Source organism: Athene cunicularia (assembly GCF_003259725.1).
Source record: "Athene cunicularia isolate RWA chromosome 4 unlocalized genomic scaffold, athCun1 chr4_part3, whole genome shotgun sequence".
Taxonomy (NCBI): domain Eukaryota; kingdom Metazoa; phylum Chordata; class Aves; order Strigiformes; family Strigidae; genus Athene; species Athene cunicularia.
Window position 1 is genome coordinate 8,163,936 of NW_020799100.1, and position 17,601 is coordinate 8,181,536.

The 17,601-nt window shown below is 40.6% G+C and overlaps 1 protein-coding gene across 1 annotated transcript in view; it reads right to left on the reverse strand.

Annotated features, from left to right (window-relative positions):
- COL4A6 (collagen type IV alpha 6 chain) overlaps positions 1 to 9,946 on the reverse strand; it is a 53,175-nt gene extending 43,229 nt beyond the window's left edge. The window contains exons 1-3 of the mRNA XM_026848300.1: positions 9,840 to 9,946; positions 7,672 to 7,716; positions 2,129 to 2,245 (exon numbers count right to left, since the gene is read on the reverse strand). Coding sequence (XP_026704101.1) covers positions 2,129 to 2,245; positions 7,672 to 7,710 — 156 coding nt within the window. The 5' untranslated portion in view covers positions 7,711 to 7,716; positions 9,840 to 9,946. The remainder of the gene's footprint in view (positions 1 to 2,128; positions 2,246 to 7,671; positions 7,717 to 9,839) is intronic.
- Positions 9,947 to 17,601: the final 7,655 nt, after the last annotated feature.

Consider the following 17,601-nt stretch of genomic DNA (forward strand, 5'->3'; position numbering starts at 1 on the left):
CAAGGCCAAGTGCAAGGTCCTGCCCATGGGCCGGGGCAATCCCAAGCACAAATCCAGGCTGGGCGAGGAGTGGATTGAGAGCAGCCCCAAGGAGAAGGACTTGGGGGTATTGGTGGATGGAAAACTGACTGTGAGCCAGCAATGTGCGCTCAAAGCCCAGAAAGCCAACCGTGTCCTGGGCTGCATCCAGAGCAGGGTGGCCAGCAGGGCGAGGGAGGGGATTCTCCCCCTCTGCTCTGCTCTTGTGAGACCCCCCCTGCAGTGCTGTGTCCAGCTCTGGGGCCCCCAACATCAGAAGGACAGGGACCTGCTCGAGCGGGTCCAGAGGAGGCCACGAAGATGATCAGGGGCTGGAGCACCCCCTGTGAGGACAGGCTGAGAGAGTTGGGGTGTTCAGCTGGAGAAGAGAAGGCTCCAGGGAGACCTTAGAGCGGCCTCCCAGTGCTTAAAGGGGCTACAGGAAAGGTGGGGAGGGACTCTGCATCAGGGGGTGCAGGGATAGGACAAGGGGTAACAGTTCTAAACTGAAAGAGGGGAGATTCAGATTAGATATGAGGAAGAAATCCTTCCCTGTGAGGGTGCTGAGGCCCTGGCACAGGTTGCCCAGAGAAGCTGTGGCTGCCCCCTCCCTGGCAGGGTTCAAGGCCAGGTTGGACGGGGCTTGGAGCAACCTGGGCTGGTGGAAGGTGTCCCTGCCCATGGCAGGGGGGTGGGACTGGATGGTCTTTAAGGTCCCTTCCAACCCAAACCATTCTATGAGTCTATCTCTTGTTTAACACTGTAAGTCACTGAATTTTATTTAGAACCAATGAGAGAAAAAACTGATAGACTGCATGAAGCTTCTGAAAAATCTGCCATTATAATTCTAGATTTACCCAGTTTATTTTAATCTTCATCACCCATCCAATTTATCTGAGGTGATTTCACTTAATTGCCAACTTAATTTGAGAGGGGTTGTCTGATCCAAGCAGCTTTCCTTGCCAAAAACATAATCCTAACATGCATTACAAAACAAATTTGAGCAGCAGGTATGAGTAAGTCAGTGACTTTAGAAAGCAGCACTCTAATTTGAGCTTATTGCTTAAGTATTTTTCAACATCATGACTTACAAGTCTGGATGACACGCAAAGATGTCTTAGCCCAGTTTAGACATGAGGAAAACAAATGGCAATATTTATATCCTCCAGCTGTATTTTTTTCCTCTTCATGTATACATGTAAAGGAGTTCCATTACATGTATGATTAGTCACATGACCTTTATTTCTATGATCAGCCTTTGAATGTGAACAAATATTCAAATATTTGTCAAATGTGTTAATATCAAGTCAAATATTTTTTTGCTTACACTTCAAAAACAACCACATACTTTTATAAAAGAACATAATTCCCAGAAGTATCTAAGAGTGGAGTTCTTATAACTAACCCTACCCATTTAAAACAGTGTGTAGAGTGTGCTACCTTCAATTCTTCTACAGTCCATGCATAAAAAAGGGTATCTCCAAAGACAATTCATCCTGAAAGGCAAAGGGCGGGGGGAAGTGCTCTTGCAACTATCACTCTCTGTAAGAGGGGATTTCAGAGGAAAAGATTAGACACCTAACTTTAAGGTGTCCAATGCAGGCTAGATAAAACTCCAACCTGGCAGAAAAGTGCTTTTGAAAGTAAAATACATACCCTGGAAAGTAAATCCTATTGACACTTAGTGAGACTGTAGCTTTTGGCTATCTTAAGACCTGAAGGAGGGCATCTAATATTTGATGCACAGACTTGAACTTGAGATAACATCCTTTACTGAATCAGCATCCACTAATTTGAAACATGCCTGGTGGAAGATGTTTGATACTTCATGGTTTTTAGAAACTTTATCATGGTTTCTTCTGAGTTGGCTTGGCTACTGCCGTGACAATGGTATAACTTGTTGTGGCAGCACACTGAACCCACAGGATCTTCATTTTTATCCTCAGAGTGGAATTTCAATAAGAAAATGATACTGAGCTCTAACAATGCTAATAAACTTAGGGTTATTAGGGTTCTTCCTAAGTACTTAGGAGTTGTTTTTCCAGCAATAACATGAAAAGTGAAACCTGGCTTAGTGACTACAAAACACCATATTCAAGTTGGGACGTACAGGCAGCCCAGGTAGGCCAGGAAACCCATCTGATCCAGAAACACCAGGACTCCCAGTGGTACCATTGCAGCCATCGAGGCCAGGCAGACCTCTAGGTCCAGATTGCCCAGGGTGACCCTGTACAAAGGGGAAAAAGAGAGAATGATTGACAGAATGTATTATTTTATTAGTAATACTGTCCCCAGAAAAATGATATCTTCCAAATGGCAACACGAAACAAAAGAAACACACAACTCCCACTCAAGTTCAGTGCATGGCAGACTGCAACAGAACTAGCTTCTTTGGCCAGCATTGTTTATCCTCCCCAAAGCTTAAATCCTAGAACATTGGCTGCATTCATTTAATTACCTTTTTCTCCAAGGGATAATTTTCTGAAGTACATAACTTGTGCATGAGTAGGTCCCAAAAGGGCAATACTCATCCCACAGCAGTCTGAAATATATGGCATATAACACAGTGTAAAACAGCACACACGGGTGCACCTGACACCAGGAATGGAAGTTGCTCATGTAAAAACAAGGGCAGAGGCAGACTCAACAATACTGAGCATTTATAATTCCAATCTGCTTGAAGTTTTAGTGACTTCTCTTCCTCTCCAGTGTGGATTCTTTCCCTTAATAGTTCAACAGATGTTACAGCTCCAGCATCAGGCCATTCAAGCAAAACAGCTTTTCTTGTTATAGTAAACTTAAAATCTTAGCCAAAGCAACTGGGAGAAAGACCTAATTAAACTAACAGCATTTAAAAGAAAGTATCTGTAATGGTCTATTAATAATCAAGCAGAGTAGAATACAATTGTACCGAATTCTGATTTTACACCTCTTTTGCCCTGGTATAGCTCTATTCATTTGACTGGAATTTACTCAGCATGGTACTGGTGCAAAGGAGATCAATGTCTGAGACTTTAGTTACTTCTTCTTCAGTGTCATATGGGTATGTGTAGGCAAACACAGAGGGGCAGAACTGTCAGGTCACACTACCTAGGTTTCAGGCAGCTCCTTATTCTAGCCTCCTTTTCATAGAAATGAGTTCTGTGGCACTCAAAGACAGCGTTTTGTGGCAGGAAGAAAAATTAAACTTACAGAGATAGTATCAGTAACTGACAGTTCTGTCCCTTCCCTCTGTACACCCTGATCTTGACTCATCCCAAAAGTACTTTTGTTTGATCCCAAAGATTCATCCTTAAGATATGGCATTAAACAAGTTATGACTCATACTAGGAAAGTAAAAAAATAAACATGGATAAAATGGAGATAAAGCAGAACATTAACAATCCTTCATGCCTGACACTTAAAACAAAACACATTTGTGTTGCTAAAGGTCTTCCCAGCCTAAGCCAATAGCATATGCTCTGACCAAAGTCAGTGAGAACTTTGCAGTAATGTAAAGCCTTTTATCTAAGGATCTTAAAATGCCTTGCAAAAATGTGGGAATGCTATAATCTTCATTTTACGGATGAGAAGCTGGGGGCACACAGTAGCAAAGTGACTTTCCCAAGTATGCAGAGCAACTTAGGCCATAATTACATGAATACTCAAGCTGATCACTGGTCTCAGCTGCTGCCAGGAGGGCCATTGCAGACTCCTGCTTACTCACACCTACCTCTTCCCTGTGCTGGCATATGCACAGGCAGAATAGGCAAATTAAAGCAGGAAACCAACACAGCAGAAAAATAGCTGTTTTTCAGCAAGATAAGTTCCTTGGTCCAGCTCATTTGGTATCTGCATTGTGATTTGTGCCAACAAAATGGACAGAAGGGGAGAGAGCCCAGATGTGTTCTCTGTCAGTCAATAAGGTGCAAACTAAATGAATGTAAAGTGTGTCTCTACTACAGGATCAAGGCAATTCACACAGACAAGTATAAATCTGAGATTAAACAAGGCCTCAGGACATGGAATGAAGTCATCCCAAATCATTAGCATTAGGCACCACTGCATACATAGTACCAGTTGCCTGGATGATTAGTCTGTTTGTCAAAACATCCACATGTGGTATGCAAGCAGGGACTTGCCAGGCCCTGGTAAACCAACAGGAGAGGGCTGAAGCACCAATTCATTGCCATTTATGTTTGTCTCTTAGAAATTTTTTCATTTGGTTCCCAAAGCTGGAACAGATCAGTGGCAACACACCCTCCTCCATCCATGTGAGATGTCATAGCCAGGAGCAGCAAATCTCTGACCTGACAGGCTGTGACTGCAGAACGAGGCCAGAGTGGTCAATGTCTACCAGGTCTTGCACTTTGTTTACAGCATCAACCAAACCAGGACCTATGTGGGACAAGTGCAGATGTATCTGGTTACAACATAAGGTGACCAGCTGTAGGGTTCAGTGAAGCTGAACAGCCAACATCTGCCCCTCAGAGCAACGGGGAGCCAGGCTGCTAAGGCTTTAGCACTGGCCAAGGGCCAGCCCATGGCAGGCAGCTGGCTGGTGGCCTCATGTCTGGGGAAATGCTTTGGGTGAGACCTCCTAACCCTCAGACCAACACAGTCTGTAAGTGGTCCACAGGACTCTGGTATACTATTCATATGTGAGTGAGGCTCACAAAGAGGACATAAGGTATGCTGACCACAGTGATTTTTGATATGTATTAAAGAAATCTGTGGCCCTGTCACTTAATCCCATGGCATCCATGTCTGCTTCTGAGCCAAAGCATGACACAGACTGACACACGCACACACGTACACATGCTGCCTCTTTTGCTTTAGGAAAAAAATCCACAGGATTTCCTACTTTCTAGCTAATCTGCTATCAGAGTTCATAATGTTTTGTTTTAAGAACCTTACTTGAGGAGATACTGAGCACCCACAACTGACTTCCTTAAGAGCTGTAAAGTCATGGCTTAAATTAACCTTTTCCCTGGGGATTTAAAATACTGATTTAAAGAGCTGTTTTGACCTCAAAACCAGTGGTTAATAGTTTTGCTGCTCTCACCTCCTCTAATTCCTGTTTTGGCAGATGTGGCAGTTCAGCACAAGCACCTCAACTGACTAAGACAGAAGACTTTTACAGGCTTTACTTATACATGGCAGGGTGACTACTTTACAGACCTGAGTTAAAACACAGGCTGGAGAGATCACTTGTGCTCTCTGTTCTCACAAAAGGAGACATTCCCTGTGAGACAGATAAGGAAACTTGAACTGTTCACCTAGGCCCTAGCTTTATCTGACTCTTGCTTGTACACTAACACTGTGATCCCAAGAGGCAGCTTTTCTAAACCAAACAGCACAAAGGCAATCCCAACAGAAGAGCTCAACAAATATTTAAAAACAGGGAAACAAATGCAATTAAGGGTGAACACAAAACTAATTGAATAAGCAGTTTCATGGATTGCTACAGTAAAATGGTCTTTCTACAGCCATCACCAAGTGCTTGCATTTCCTCTAGGAGGGTCACAAAAGAGAACTTTGCCTTTCCATGTAGCTCTAGCTTTCATGGTACAGAAAGGGCTCGCTTCTCACAGAAATATTTCCTTCTAGAACTCCTTGGGCAGTTCATGAAAAGCTATATACATCTTCCAGCTCCAGTTCCAGCCTTTGTCAGAGGTGTCCTTGAATCTTGTCCTATAGGAAAAAATAAACTTCCCGAGTAGGGCTAAGGATTTGAGGGCTTCTTCTACAGTGTGACATATGAAAGGCTAGCAATAAACACATGTAGCTCCTGTATTTACTAGGTTAAAGGGATTAGTCAGGCCAGCTGCAACAACATGATTTACTTGCCATCAGCACTCCCACAGGGAACTCCGTGGAACACCACTTCCCTTAAGGTCAGTAGTGGGATTCCCCTCTGAATCACAGTCTTGCAGCCCTTTGGCCTTGACTAAAATATACCTGCCCATGCCAATGTATCTGCATACTACAAAGCGTCTCTCTTGATATTTAGATGTTAATCCTTGTGCAGAGATAGAAATGTATTTTTACTCTTCTCTTACATGTATCAGTGCACACATGCTCTCTCTCCTTTGTTCTGCTTTTCACACATCCACATAATGTGCATATGCTCATACACATTTCACCACAAACCTAAGCTATTCCCTGTTCTGAAATGCAACTGCCAAAAGTATAAATATTGTCTCAAGCAGTGGTGGTTGCTATTTTCACCTTAGAAGTATTTATCTCAATGGCTAGAATGTAAACAGTATGAACTAATTTCCCTTCCCCCTTTTTCTGTCCTGCAGTTGTGGCACAGAAGAGACACAGTGGTGAGCACTTTGCCCTTCAGGAGCAGCAAAACCTGCCTCTTTCCCATTCGGCCACCTGCAAAATACTGTAAAGCAGACAGAGTAGATGTGCATATGCTGGAGGCTTTGAATTGTCTCATCTACCTCCCCTACTCTTTCCCTGGAATGCCTGTCTCTGCCAACTACCTGGCAATGGCTGTTGCTGTATCTCTGCCTCCCCTTATTGTTGGGAATCCCCTTTCTTCAGAGCCTCATCTGAAAAAAATACCCTGAGAACAGCATGTTCCCACAGTGTGTTCAATTAAATTAAGTATTATGGGAACAGCTTGTTCTCTTCAGAGCTAGAGAGTTGGCTGGTGGGAAAATAAAAAAATAGCAGCAAGGGAGTAGAGCAGGAGAGAAAACAGGCAAGGATGAGCAGAGGGAGAGAAGGACAAGGGCCAGGAAGGAACTGGAATCAAGAAAGCTCATTTACAGGGCCAACTGTGCATTTTCAGCCAATCTATCAAAACAATTCAGTTTTTGATAAGAAGTAAGGAAACACAGCTCAACTGTTGGAGCTGTTGGCCAGCTGAGGAAGTAGGGAAGGATGAGAAAGAGCATGAGTATAGTCTGAAGGCACAAGGATACAGAAGATGGAAAAATGTGATCAGGAAAAGAAAAAGAGTTCTAATACCCAAAGGAGAAAGCAGGATGAGCTAAACAGTGTAGAGAGAGCAAGGAAGTTTGGGGCAATTACTAAAGCTGGCCCCAGCTAAAACGCCCCTGAGGTAAAGTGTCTGTAAGGCATCTTTGCAAAAATCACTGGGGAAAACCAAAGCAAAATGAAGTTGGTCAAAACACTCTAGGAACATAATTTTTTGTGGTTTTAAACTGCAGAAAGAAAGACTGAAGTTAGGCATTAGCAAAGCTTTTCTAACAGAAAAGTTATAGTCTCTAGCATTACAAGGTTTTAAGAGTTGGTTAGGAAACACATACTAAAAATGGCCTGAAGCACAGCTGATCATGCCTGCTTGACTGTCTGAGGTCCCTTTGAGCTCTGTAAGACTGTGATTTTATGATATGGTGTTTTCTAGACATGGTGGTGAAAGAAAAGCTTATCAATGATGCAGTTGGATTCCCATGTAACTCAGGTTCACTTCCCAGTATGTATCAACATCCTATCATCCCGTAACAGGATCCAAACATCTTACAAAACATGACGGGATCACCAGGTAGACTAACAAACACTGCTGTTTCCCTCCAGAGAGAAGCAAGCACTTGCAAGATACACTATGCATGTGCTAGGACAGTCTCATTGTGCTTACGTGCTTTTAGCTGTGACTAACATTCTGGTGATTTATATTTACACACGCAAACTTACTGGGATCCCGTTGATGCCTTGAAACCCTGGAACTCCCATTGGGCCCTGAAGAAAAAGAGTACACATTATATTTCACTTCATCAATCTGTATATTTCACTTACCTGTGAGATACTTTCCACTCCAGCATTTTCAGTCTTGGATTTTAACTTCCAAAACCAAAAGGAGCAAACTATCTCATGTAGATTCTCTCTGACCGCAGGGGTCAGGAAGATAGGAGCTGAGCATCTGAGCTTGACTGGATGCCAAATGAGTGTTTCAGGAATGTTTTAATCAGGCAATTTAAAGTAAAAATATAATCTCCTACTGCACATCTGGGGAAAACAAGATGCCAGGAAAATAAACAATCCTGTATAAGCTTAACTTTCAGTGTCACGACCTTCCAAGTGTTTCAACAGGACTTATGGGTGTCTCTGTCTATACTTGGACAGCACCATCCAGAGATATGCAGACCAATGTATTAAATTCAGACCACCTGTGGCTTAGTTGCAAGCAATTACCACTTTGTTGGTTCTGCTGCTCTGCTCCAAGTAGTAGCAAAACAGACTGTGTAAGCAGAATATACAGCCCAAAATGGTCTTGTTTTATAAAGGTAAAATATACTGCTTTCACAAGGGATAAAGAGAGAGAGAATCTTATTACATGTAGGTATTGCATATGTATCCATTTCAATGGGTAGAATCAGAAGTTCTGGAGTAAATAAGGGATTTTTTTTTTTTTTAGTGCAAGAATATAAGCTCCAATTGTTAAAGGCCAGTTCCTACCCCGGGTTTCTGTATCTTCCAAAATCTGGGTTTAATGATTTCAGCATTATCTCCTAGAATTATAAAAATGCTATCTTTCATATCAGCAATCAGTCCTTGTTTTGAATCATTGCCTTTCAGATGAATGCAACACCAGAGCAATGACTTCCCTTGTCACCATTTCCAGCTCACTTTGTCTTATGAGAAAGGGTGACTAGAACTCCAATATATTGACTAATATTAAATGACAAAAGTGTGTAACTGCAGCATATGAAGGTACAATTGAGCTAGTTTTCATCTAGCTGGTTCAGCAATCAGTAGCTGAGAAAATATGGAAGACAAACTCTGCTCTGCAGGTCCTGGTACCTAAACTGTCTTTGTCTTATTTGCACACGTGACCTGAGCACCTTGCATCAAGACTGGTAAGATGCTCTGGGATAGTCAGAATGCAAGCCCTTGTTCTGATGTCCCAAACTTCCTTCAGATTTTAGAAACCAGGCACAGCATGCAGGATTTCCTCTGTCTTTCAAGCTTTCAAGCTGTTGTCCTTGAAACATTCCTTTTGTCCAACTGTATAGGCATGAGAGGAGGAATCTCATCCCAGTCCTTGCAACAGACAATATCAGACCTCCCCATTTTACAATCCATTCCACAACCTCTGTCAGGCTATGTGGTGAGAACGTATACACTGCTCTGGCTTATGTGGTGGGACTCAATGAGTCCTTTGTATGCAGCCCAAAACTCATGATGCAAACACATGCCTGGTGCACAATGTAAACTTTCCTTAAGGTGAACTATCCACACGTATCCACTCCTTATTACTGAAAGTATTTGTTCATACTTCATTTTTCTGCCTAGCTCCAAACTCCCTTTCTGATACTTCCTTCCTAAGAAGAGACAGCAGAACAGATCCTAAGGGCATTTGCTGTTCTGCCCATTCTTGCACACTGCATTCATTGACACCCTCACCTTACGGGTTATTGCATTTCATATGACATAGTTTATAATATTCTTTCTGTTATACATAACTTTGCACCTGCAGAACTGAATTGCAGGTTTCATTTAGTACCCATTCTCTTTGCTTTTCTAGATGCCAACTCAGGATCTACAGGAACCAGCTCCCAGTCTATCTCAACATGGTGTGAGTAACACCCATCTACCCCTGGGCATGTGAATTGAAAGACTGCTTGCAACAGCAGTACTCATTTGGCTATGGTTCACCCACCAGGATGGCTACAAAGTTCAGCAGCTTTAGGAACTCAATTCTCATTCAAAAATAAAAGCAGGGGAGTCTCTAAAGACATTAATGAAATGTTGTTGTGTTCTTACTCCCAGGCAGATAGTCCAAGATTATCTTTATTCATTCAAAAATATACACAAGGTCACAAGACCTACTGCAGGGACAGAAAAGTCACTGTTGAGCCTACCTTGTCACCTTTCTGTCCAGCTGGTCCGGGGGGGCCCACTGCTCCTCTCTCACCTTTTGATCCTGGCAAACCTTCTGGACCAGTAAATCCAGGTGCACCTATAGGTCCTTGAAGCCCAATTGGTCCTGGTCGGCCCTAATACACAACAAAAAGTAAGTCAATGCACCATGTTCGAGAAACTCCTTTGCAGTTACGCTATCCAACTCAATCTTTAATGCAATTTGATACCTCTCAGAATAGTTAGGACATCCTAAAGTTTTCACTGTACATTCTTAGATAAAGAGTCTTTAAAGGTTATTTCAGGTAAGACAAGAGCAATAGTAAAAGATCTCCCCTTTTTCCTGGAAGATTTGTTACAACCCATATTGGTATAGGAAGGAACAAGGGAAGACAACAATGTTTTGAGATCAAACTGGCTGCTGGTTCTTGAGTTCATACCTCTGTTTCCAAGCTGCAGAGTGCAAAAAGATTTTGCTTATGCTTTAGATCAAGCACAACAAAAAACTAACACGAGATGCAAGAAGTGCATGGGTCACGTGCAGTCAGAAAGCACACTTCAGAGTATCTGAGACTACCACAATGGTTGGCTCAAGGTTGGGATTGATTCCCATGTGCTCTTCTGGTTACCTGGTAGTCGGGCTGTGGATTTTGATTTCTGCAGCACAAAAAGAAGGGTGCAATGACTGAGCCTTGCCCGAAGATGGCAGCCTTTTCTACAGCTGCAGAGATTCGTATGTGACTTGTTCTATCACTACATGGATATGCAAGTAGTCTGGTACTTGTTTCTGAAATCAGCCCATGTTTGAAAAAAAATTGGCGTAGGGGTTTTGATTTTTTCTTAGGCTCTGAACCTGCTTGGCAGCTGAATGCTTAACAGAGTTTTGTGTTAACAGTTTTGTACTTTTCATTCAGTTCATTTTGAGAGAATCTGAAAGAGATCAAGGACTCTAAGGTCCTAAAGTATCAGTAGAAAATAGCAGTTTAGGGCTATGCTTTCTACTGGCAAGTCAGCTAGTGGATTACATGAAATTATCCATGCAAAGAATCAAGCCTTACATTAAAAGACACAGAATGGAGAAGGAATTAAAAAAAAAAAACCCACAAAACAAACCAACACCAAAAAACAACCCAAACCCCCTCCTTTCATTCTTCTCTACACACATGTCTGTGGCAGTGTGCTTTCCTTCTGTTTCCCTAACTCCTTAAAACAGCAGAAGGAATGCAGCTCCCTGCTGTAAGTGTTTTAGTAATCTCAGCTGGAGACATACAAAGTCCCGACTCCATGGCTTGGCTGGTAAGAGACTTTACAGTTAATTTAAAAATGCATTTTTACATGTTAACAATCAAGCAAAGTGAAACAAACTCGATTTTAAAAATTCTTTTTCAAGAATCATTTTTAGTACCTGTTGAGGCTAAAACATTTTGTTCCATATTCCATGTTTCTTTGCTACTGGAGCATTTTCCTTTTAACGGGCAGCAATTGCCCCGTGTCACTCTTTCTGTTGTAATTGTTTCATCCTGGCCTTTTAACCGAGGTCAAGTGCATGTTTTATATTTCATACCTTTTCTGTCTAGACACTGTCCATACTGTGCCCTTCCAGAGGCACAGACTCCCATCTGAAAAGGCTTTTCTGTTGATTATTTTTAGCTTTCGTCACTCTGGGCTAATTATCAATGGAATCCTTTATATTGGGCCATATGATCATAACATTAATCCCCAAATATTCAGTGGTCCTTGGCAACAGTACACAACAGGGAACATGGTACAAAAATCACATGCTTTGTTCTCACTTTCAGTCTCAGCTTTAATTTTTTGATTTCCCATAAGCACGAGATTTTAAGTCTTGCAGGCAACATCTCATGAGACATGGGTTGTGAACTGTTTACCTCAAGGCAGCCCAGCAGTGGAGAGACATACCCTAAAAATGGGCATGTTACTGTTATTGCCAGCTGCCACCCACAAAAGCAACAGAATCCAAGAGTCCAGCAAGATTTCTAGAGAAAACACACTGAAATCTTCACTTGTTTGAATTGCTAACACTTCTGTATTCAATTAGTTTGATTGCCTAGTTAATGACAGAGTTTCACAATGACTGGAACTGATAGGAATTAAAATTTTAGGAGGCTTTTACTTTGCTCTGCTGCAGGTCACTTTGAGAAATACGTCTAGATGAGACAGTAAAGACCAGTAACTACATGTTCTGCTTGTGTTCAGTTCTGCAGCTCTCTGACAAGAAGAATTAAACATGTTCTCTGTGATTTCAGGACCCATAGGTAAAAAGCTCTTTTTTGCCTTAGTGCCCTACAAGGAAGATTTTAACAGCACTTAAAGATTTTGTCCAGTGCCTTAGAGTGTCATTAAACCATAAAGACACTGTAAAGTGCTTCTAATCTCTCTGATAATCTGATTATGCCATGATAATCAAGATCTCAAGAATTCCTACTGCTTCTTTTGAAGTCTACGTGGATGGAAATCATGTTTTCTATGCTGAAACAAAGGACTTGCCTCCACTGCTAAAAAAGCAGCATTTTTCGTCACTCAGTAGCACTCCCGTGAACTGTCCCAAGATAAAAGCATTATAAAGAGCAGACACTGTGGTGTGCAGGAGCAATTCCAGGATAAAAGCACAATGAAGATTCAGTTTATACCACAAGGTAAATTTACAGGGTTCAACACCAGGTGGAACTACTGTTTGACCTCAATGAGTTTACCTTGTGGTAAAAAGTTAAGTGCCTAGTCTTTACTGTGCTTTGGCATCAGGATTGCTCTTACTTGTCCAAAGGATAAAAAGAATAAAATATCTCTTTAGTAGTGAGGACAAGTTTAAACAGAAAATGGGGATTAAATCAAACAAACTACAGTGAATCATCAGAACTCTCTATTTTTAATCTTTATTGTTCAATATATATAGTCTAGTAGCCTGTAGAAAAGCAATTAGTTAATTAACACAAATGGTATCATTTTGGTCTCCTGGCTGCATGACAACTGTGTCTAAAAAGAGGAAAATTATAGAACGCTAGTAACACCAAGCAAGGGCAAAGTTTATGAAATTACTGTGACTTGTGAATGTTTTCTCAAATGTCCACTAGATTTTCATATATTTGAAAACCATGACCTGCATTCTCAAACATATTTGTGCACCAGGCTTTTAGTACTACAGAAGCAGCACTAAATTTCTGTAATGAATATGATGCTGGTAAAAAATGGCATTATTTCTTGATACACCATGGCATTTCCATACATAATTTCAGGATTTTGAACAAGTTTCTGCCACAAGTTCAGTGAGTCACATGCATCTCTGTAATGCACTGAGCCATTGCAAACCATTAAAAATACAGAGATGTCTCAGACATTCAGGTTTCCATACTCAATGTGTGATAACCAAGAGGAAAAAAATGGCTGGGATAGGAACTTCCCATTGCTTTGGAATCACCACACTGCAGAAGGCAGTAAAACAAAATGGCCTGAAAATGCAATTTGATGACAGTGTCTTTCAAGACAGAAAAGGTTCTGCAACACGCGCCTTCTTCCCTTTACCCTTTATATTCATCTGCACCCCAGGGTGTCATGAGGAAAGGCCAGTATGGTGGGTAATGATGGAGCCTCTCTACTGCTACACAACCAAATACATCACAGTTTCTCTATTGTCCCTACCCCTTTTGCCAACTCTAATACCCCACATAAATTTTCGCCCACTGAAGCAGAGCTGCTACACATAGCATTGCAAATTCCAAACATTCTTTTTTTTTTTTTTTCCCGTTGACTCTGTGAGCTTGGAGAATAAAGTGTAAATCTATTTGATTTGTTGCTGCGTAAAGGAACCCACATAGCAGTGGTAGGGAACTACTGGATATGCCACTTATTTCAGGGACAAAAAATAATACAAGTGCTTACTTACTTGGGGAACAGCAGTTCTACTAGCCTCACTCACAGTCAAATAATAGCTTAGTGATTTATCACCAGAAAAGGATACTGGAACTCACAAAGTGAGGTAAGTGTAGCAGGACCAGCAACTAAGCAGAATAATACTGATCAGGTAGGTCAGAACTGATCCCTACTTAAGTTAATAAATTCATAGACTGCCATATTTCAAGCAGTGAAGCATTATTATTCTTTTATCTAAGCAAAATTAAGGTCCAATGTATGAAAAGAGCAACTGAATTTATGAACATTCACTATTTTCAAACTAACTCATAATTCCTTCTCTATGTGAATTCAGTGACCACATTTTAAAAAAGGGTCTTATTCACATTATTTCTTCATTATTTATCCCACAAACAATGTTTTATTGACACAAAAAATTGCTAGTGACAAAAATGTACTTCACAAGCAAATGCTTTGTAGTCTGAAGTATCTTATACTCAGTTGGTTACATTAAGACAAACCAAAGAGCCAACCGTTAAATCATTATGGCCTAAAAAAAGTATGTTCCTATATATTGCACACGCTAAGCAGAATGTAGCCCAACACTCCCAAGGAAGATCTATGAACACAAGTCCCATGTTGTACAAGATAGCCGGTACAGGAGACTGATCCTTCGAGATGCTCTTTCACACAGACAAATAGCTTTACCTGTTTAAATCATGGCCATTCTCTCTGATCAGGGATGACACGTTACAAAACGTGACACAAGACTCACACTAAACTCGGATGAAGTCTCTATAGGTGACTTATAAGTGCAAGGCAGCCATGTCCCTTAGTGAGTAGCATGACCTTGGGCTAACCACTTCTACTTTCTGCCTACATTCCTCCCTTCTTGTCTTCGGTCTGTCCTGCCTTTGCTGCAGATTCCTGCGGCAGTGGTTATCTCTTGCTAGATAGACAATGCCTAGCACAAGAGAGTCCCGGTCTTAACTGGGGCCCCACAGTTCTACTGTAATAATAATAATTACTGATGAAAAACCCTTCACTATTTTCCTAAATTACAGGTCAGGTATCCAGTGCCCTGTTCACATTCCAGAGTAAGTAATTATTTTCCCTACTGAAAAATGCTTTGTACTTTTAAAGAAAACTATTCTTTAGTTTTTCTTCTAAAAACTTAGGGAAAGTGTTGTTCAGAATGGCCTCTTTATTTTTGTCATATAATTTACTGTTCTTCTACACAGCTTTTTACCCACACAGCATGAGATGAATACACAAAAATGTATATACACACACAGAAATAGTGGACTGGAAAAAACATCCTCTGCAACAATCCTACTTCATTCAGCACCTTCCCAGAAACATCATAGTTTTATTTCTTTATTGTTCTCTGTTTTTTTAAGGAAGGATATCAGGGTAATTTTTTAAAAAATTATTTTTAAGAGACTAATTATTCCTTCAGCATGTGAAATTCTTCAATATCAGAATTCATTTTAGAAGTTTTCTGTTTATGCAAAGCAGCGCTTGGCATGCTCACACTGCAGACTGTCAAGGCTGCTCTGGTCATCTCAGGAGCAATCTTTTAATGTAGTAATGAGCAACTGCAGGATGTTCTCATAATAATTTCCAATTTTAGTTCATGCGATAAAATCCATTTTCAAAAAATAGTTCTGTTATTTCCACTAAGCCTGACTAGACACAGCCACAAGTAGAAAAACCAGGTGATAAAAAAATGTGTGTATGCGTGTGTGTATATATATATATATATATATATATATATGGTTTTACACCCTATTTTTAAACTGGTTAAAAAAAAAAAAAAGCAATTTGATTCCATAAACCATTTGTTTCCTGAATCCTGTACTTCAGTAACATAAATACAGTTGTAATGGAAGGCTTACTGCATTATAAATATAGAACTGCATATAAACACTAGACATTTTTCTTAAAAATCTTTATTTTTAAATATCTTTATTTTTAAGTTGGATACTTAAATCTCTGCAAAGTTTGTTCTTTAGAATGCTCAATTTTCAGTTGAAAACTTTCATGGAACATCCTGATCCAATCAATTCCACATATTTGCTATTTCTATTTATAGCACACAAAGAGACCACAAACTGTCATCTTTTTCCCCACCATGGACAATGCCAGGAGTGGCTCAGTGTTAAATCTAAGTAATTATTCCATTTTATACTTCATAACCTTTAAAGAAACTACTGTTTAAAAAAAAATGTAAGAGAGTCAGGAAGAATGACTAACTCAAATTTCTTTTTTGCTTTGATGTACTGAAATGTCCAAGTTAGATAAGAAAGTAAGAGCAATGTGGAAAGGCTCCAGGCCACAGAGAACACAGATAACATGAAAGTAAGTGAAAGTCACTTGTGGTTTGTAACATTTGTGTGAGATGTGCCAGCTGGGTGATCCTCCCTGCGCTGCACTCCAGAGAAAAGGGGATCCATGTGTAACACTGGGCGTCATACAGAATGATGGGCACTACTACACAAATACAAAGATATTATTCGTGGAGATTTTTTAAAATAAAGAACAAGCAGCAGGATTTAAAAAGCACAGTGATGACATGTTATATTTCAATTAAATGAATAACCATTGTATGATAATTATGAGTTAAAGCTTGTTTTTAAGGAGCTACGCTATATATTTGGATGACATGTACTTGCCCTTTTCATGATCATCACTCAGAATTATGCCTTTATTTCACCAGAAATTGCGTGAAACAGTTATCATGGTTTGCAGAGACTAGGTACTGATGAACTGTGTTCCAGAGTATCACCGCAGCAGAGGTGATCACCCCTGAATCCCCAGCTTACCCACTGTTTGTTTAAGCTAATTGACCATGTGACTCAGGTGATACCTAGTCAACTGAGAGGAACTTTTTGCTACTTGCCACAGCAAAAGGTTTTTTTTGCTAGTTTGACTGATATCTTTAGGGCCTTTTTGTGTTTTATGTTGGAAGGGCAATGCTAGGTTCATACACACAGAGCAATTCATATAGACAGCATACGAGACTGACCACTGGCACTACTCTTCGGAAATCACGCATGTGTTTCAGCCTGACTTACAGGCAACTGAGGAAATGAGGCATGAAGGAGGAGGTGAATAACAGTAGGCAAGAACCGCTCTCACACCTCATGGAGCTCTGGCATTACATTACACTCATCAACATTAAAAAAAAAAAAAAAAAAAAAAAAGGGCTTATATTGGAAGGATGGATTACATGATTATGAAATACTAGCAAAAATGTTGGAGCAAGTTAGGTCTAACTGACTTCAATTTACTTATGAACTAAGCTTTTTTTTTTTTATTTATTTAACAAAAGAGCATAGTACAGCCAAAGGTTTGACTGGTTCATGAGATTTTATAGTCTTTTGAAACCTCAGTTCATCTTCTCTCCCTCAAGTCTTTGGTGCCTAATCTCTAAAAAATGTTTCAGAAAGCCTTTACAATTCCCCGACCTGTTCTTGTAGGACAGCAGCTGTCACAACATTTTCCTGCCCTTAACTGAGGGGAGGGCACTTCTGAATATTGTGTACATCTCTTGACAGCAGCACAAATCCTGAGCTGAATTTTAATACAAAAGAATTAGTTATTTCAGAAAAAAACATGGGAGTTCTCTAGGACTTCCTTCCATTTTCCTGTTGGCTGCACAGGGAAGTAGACAAGGTAGCATTATGCAAAGCATTTTATTTTTTTTTTTACCACAATGGACACAACTCATCTCTGGTGAGAGCATGGCAGTAGAAAATGACCAAATGACAGCTCCTCAGCAGTCAGTCCACAAAACAGGAGATGGATCAGATGAAAAGTGAGGTTCACAGCCCCTGACTCTACTGGCTTTGGTTGCAGGGCTCTTCTCTAACCAGACTGGTCTGTAGATTCCAC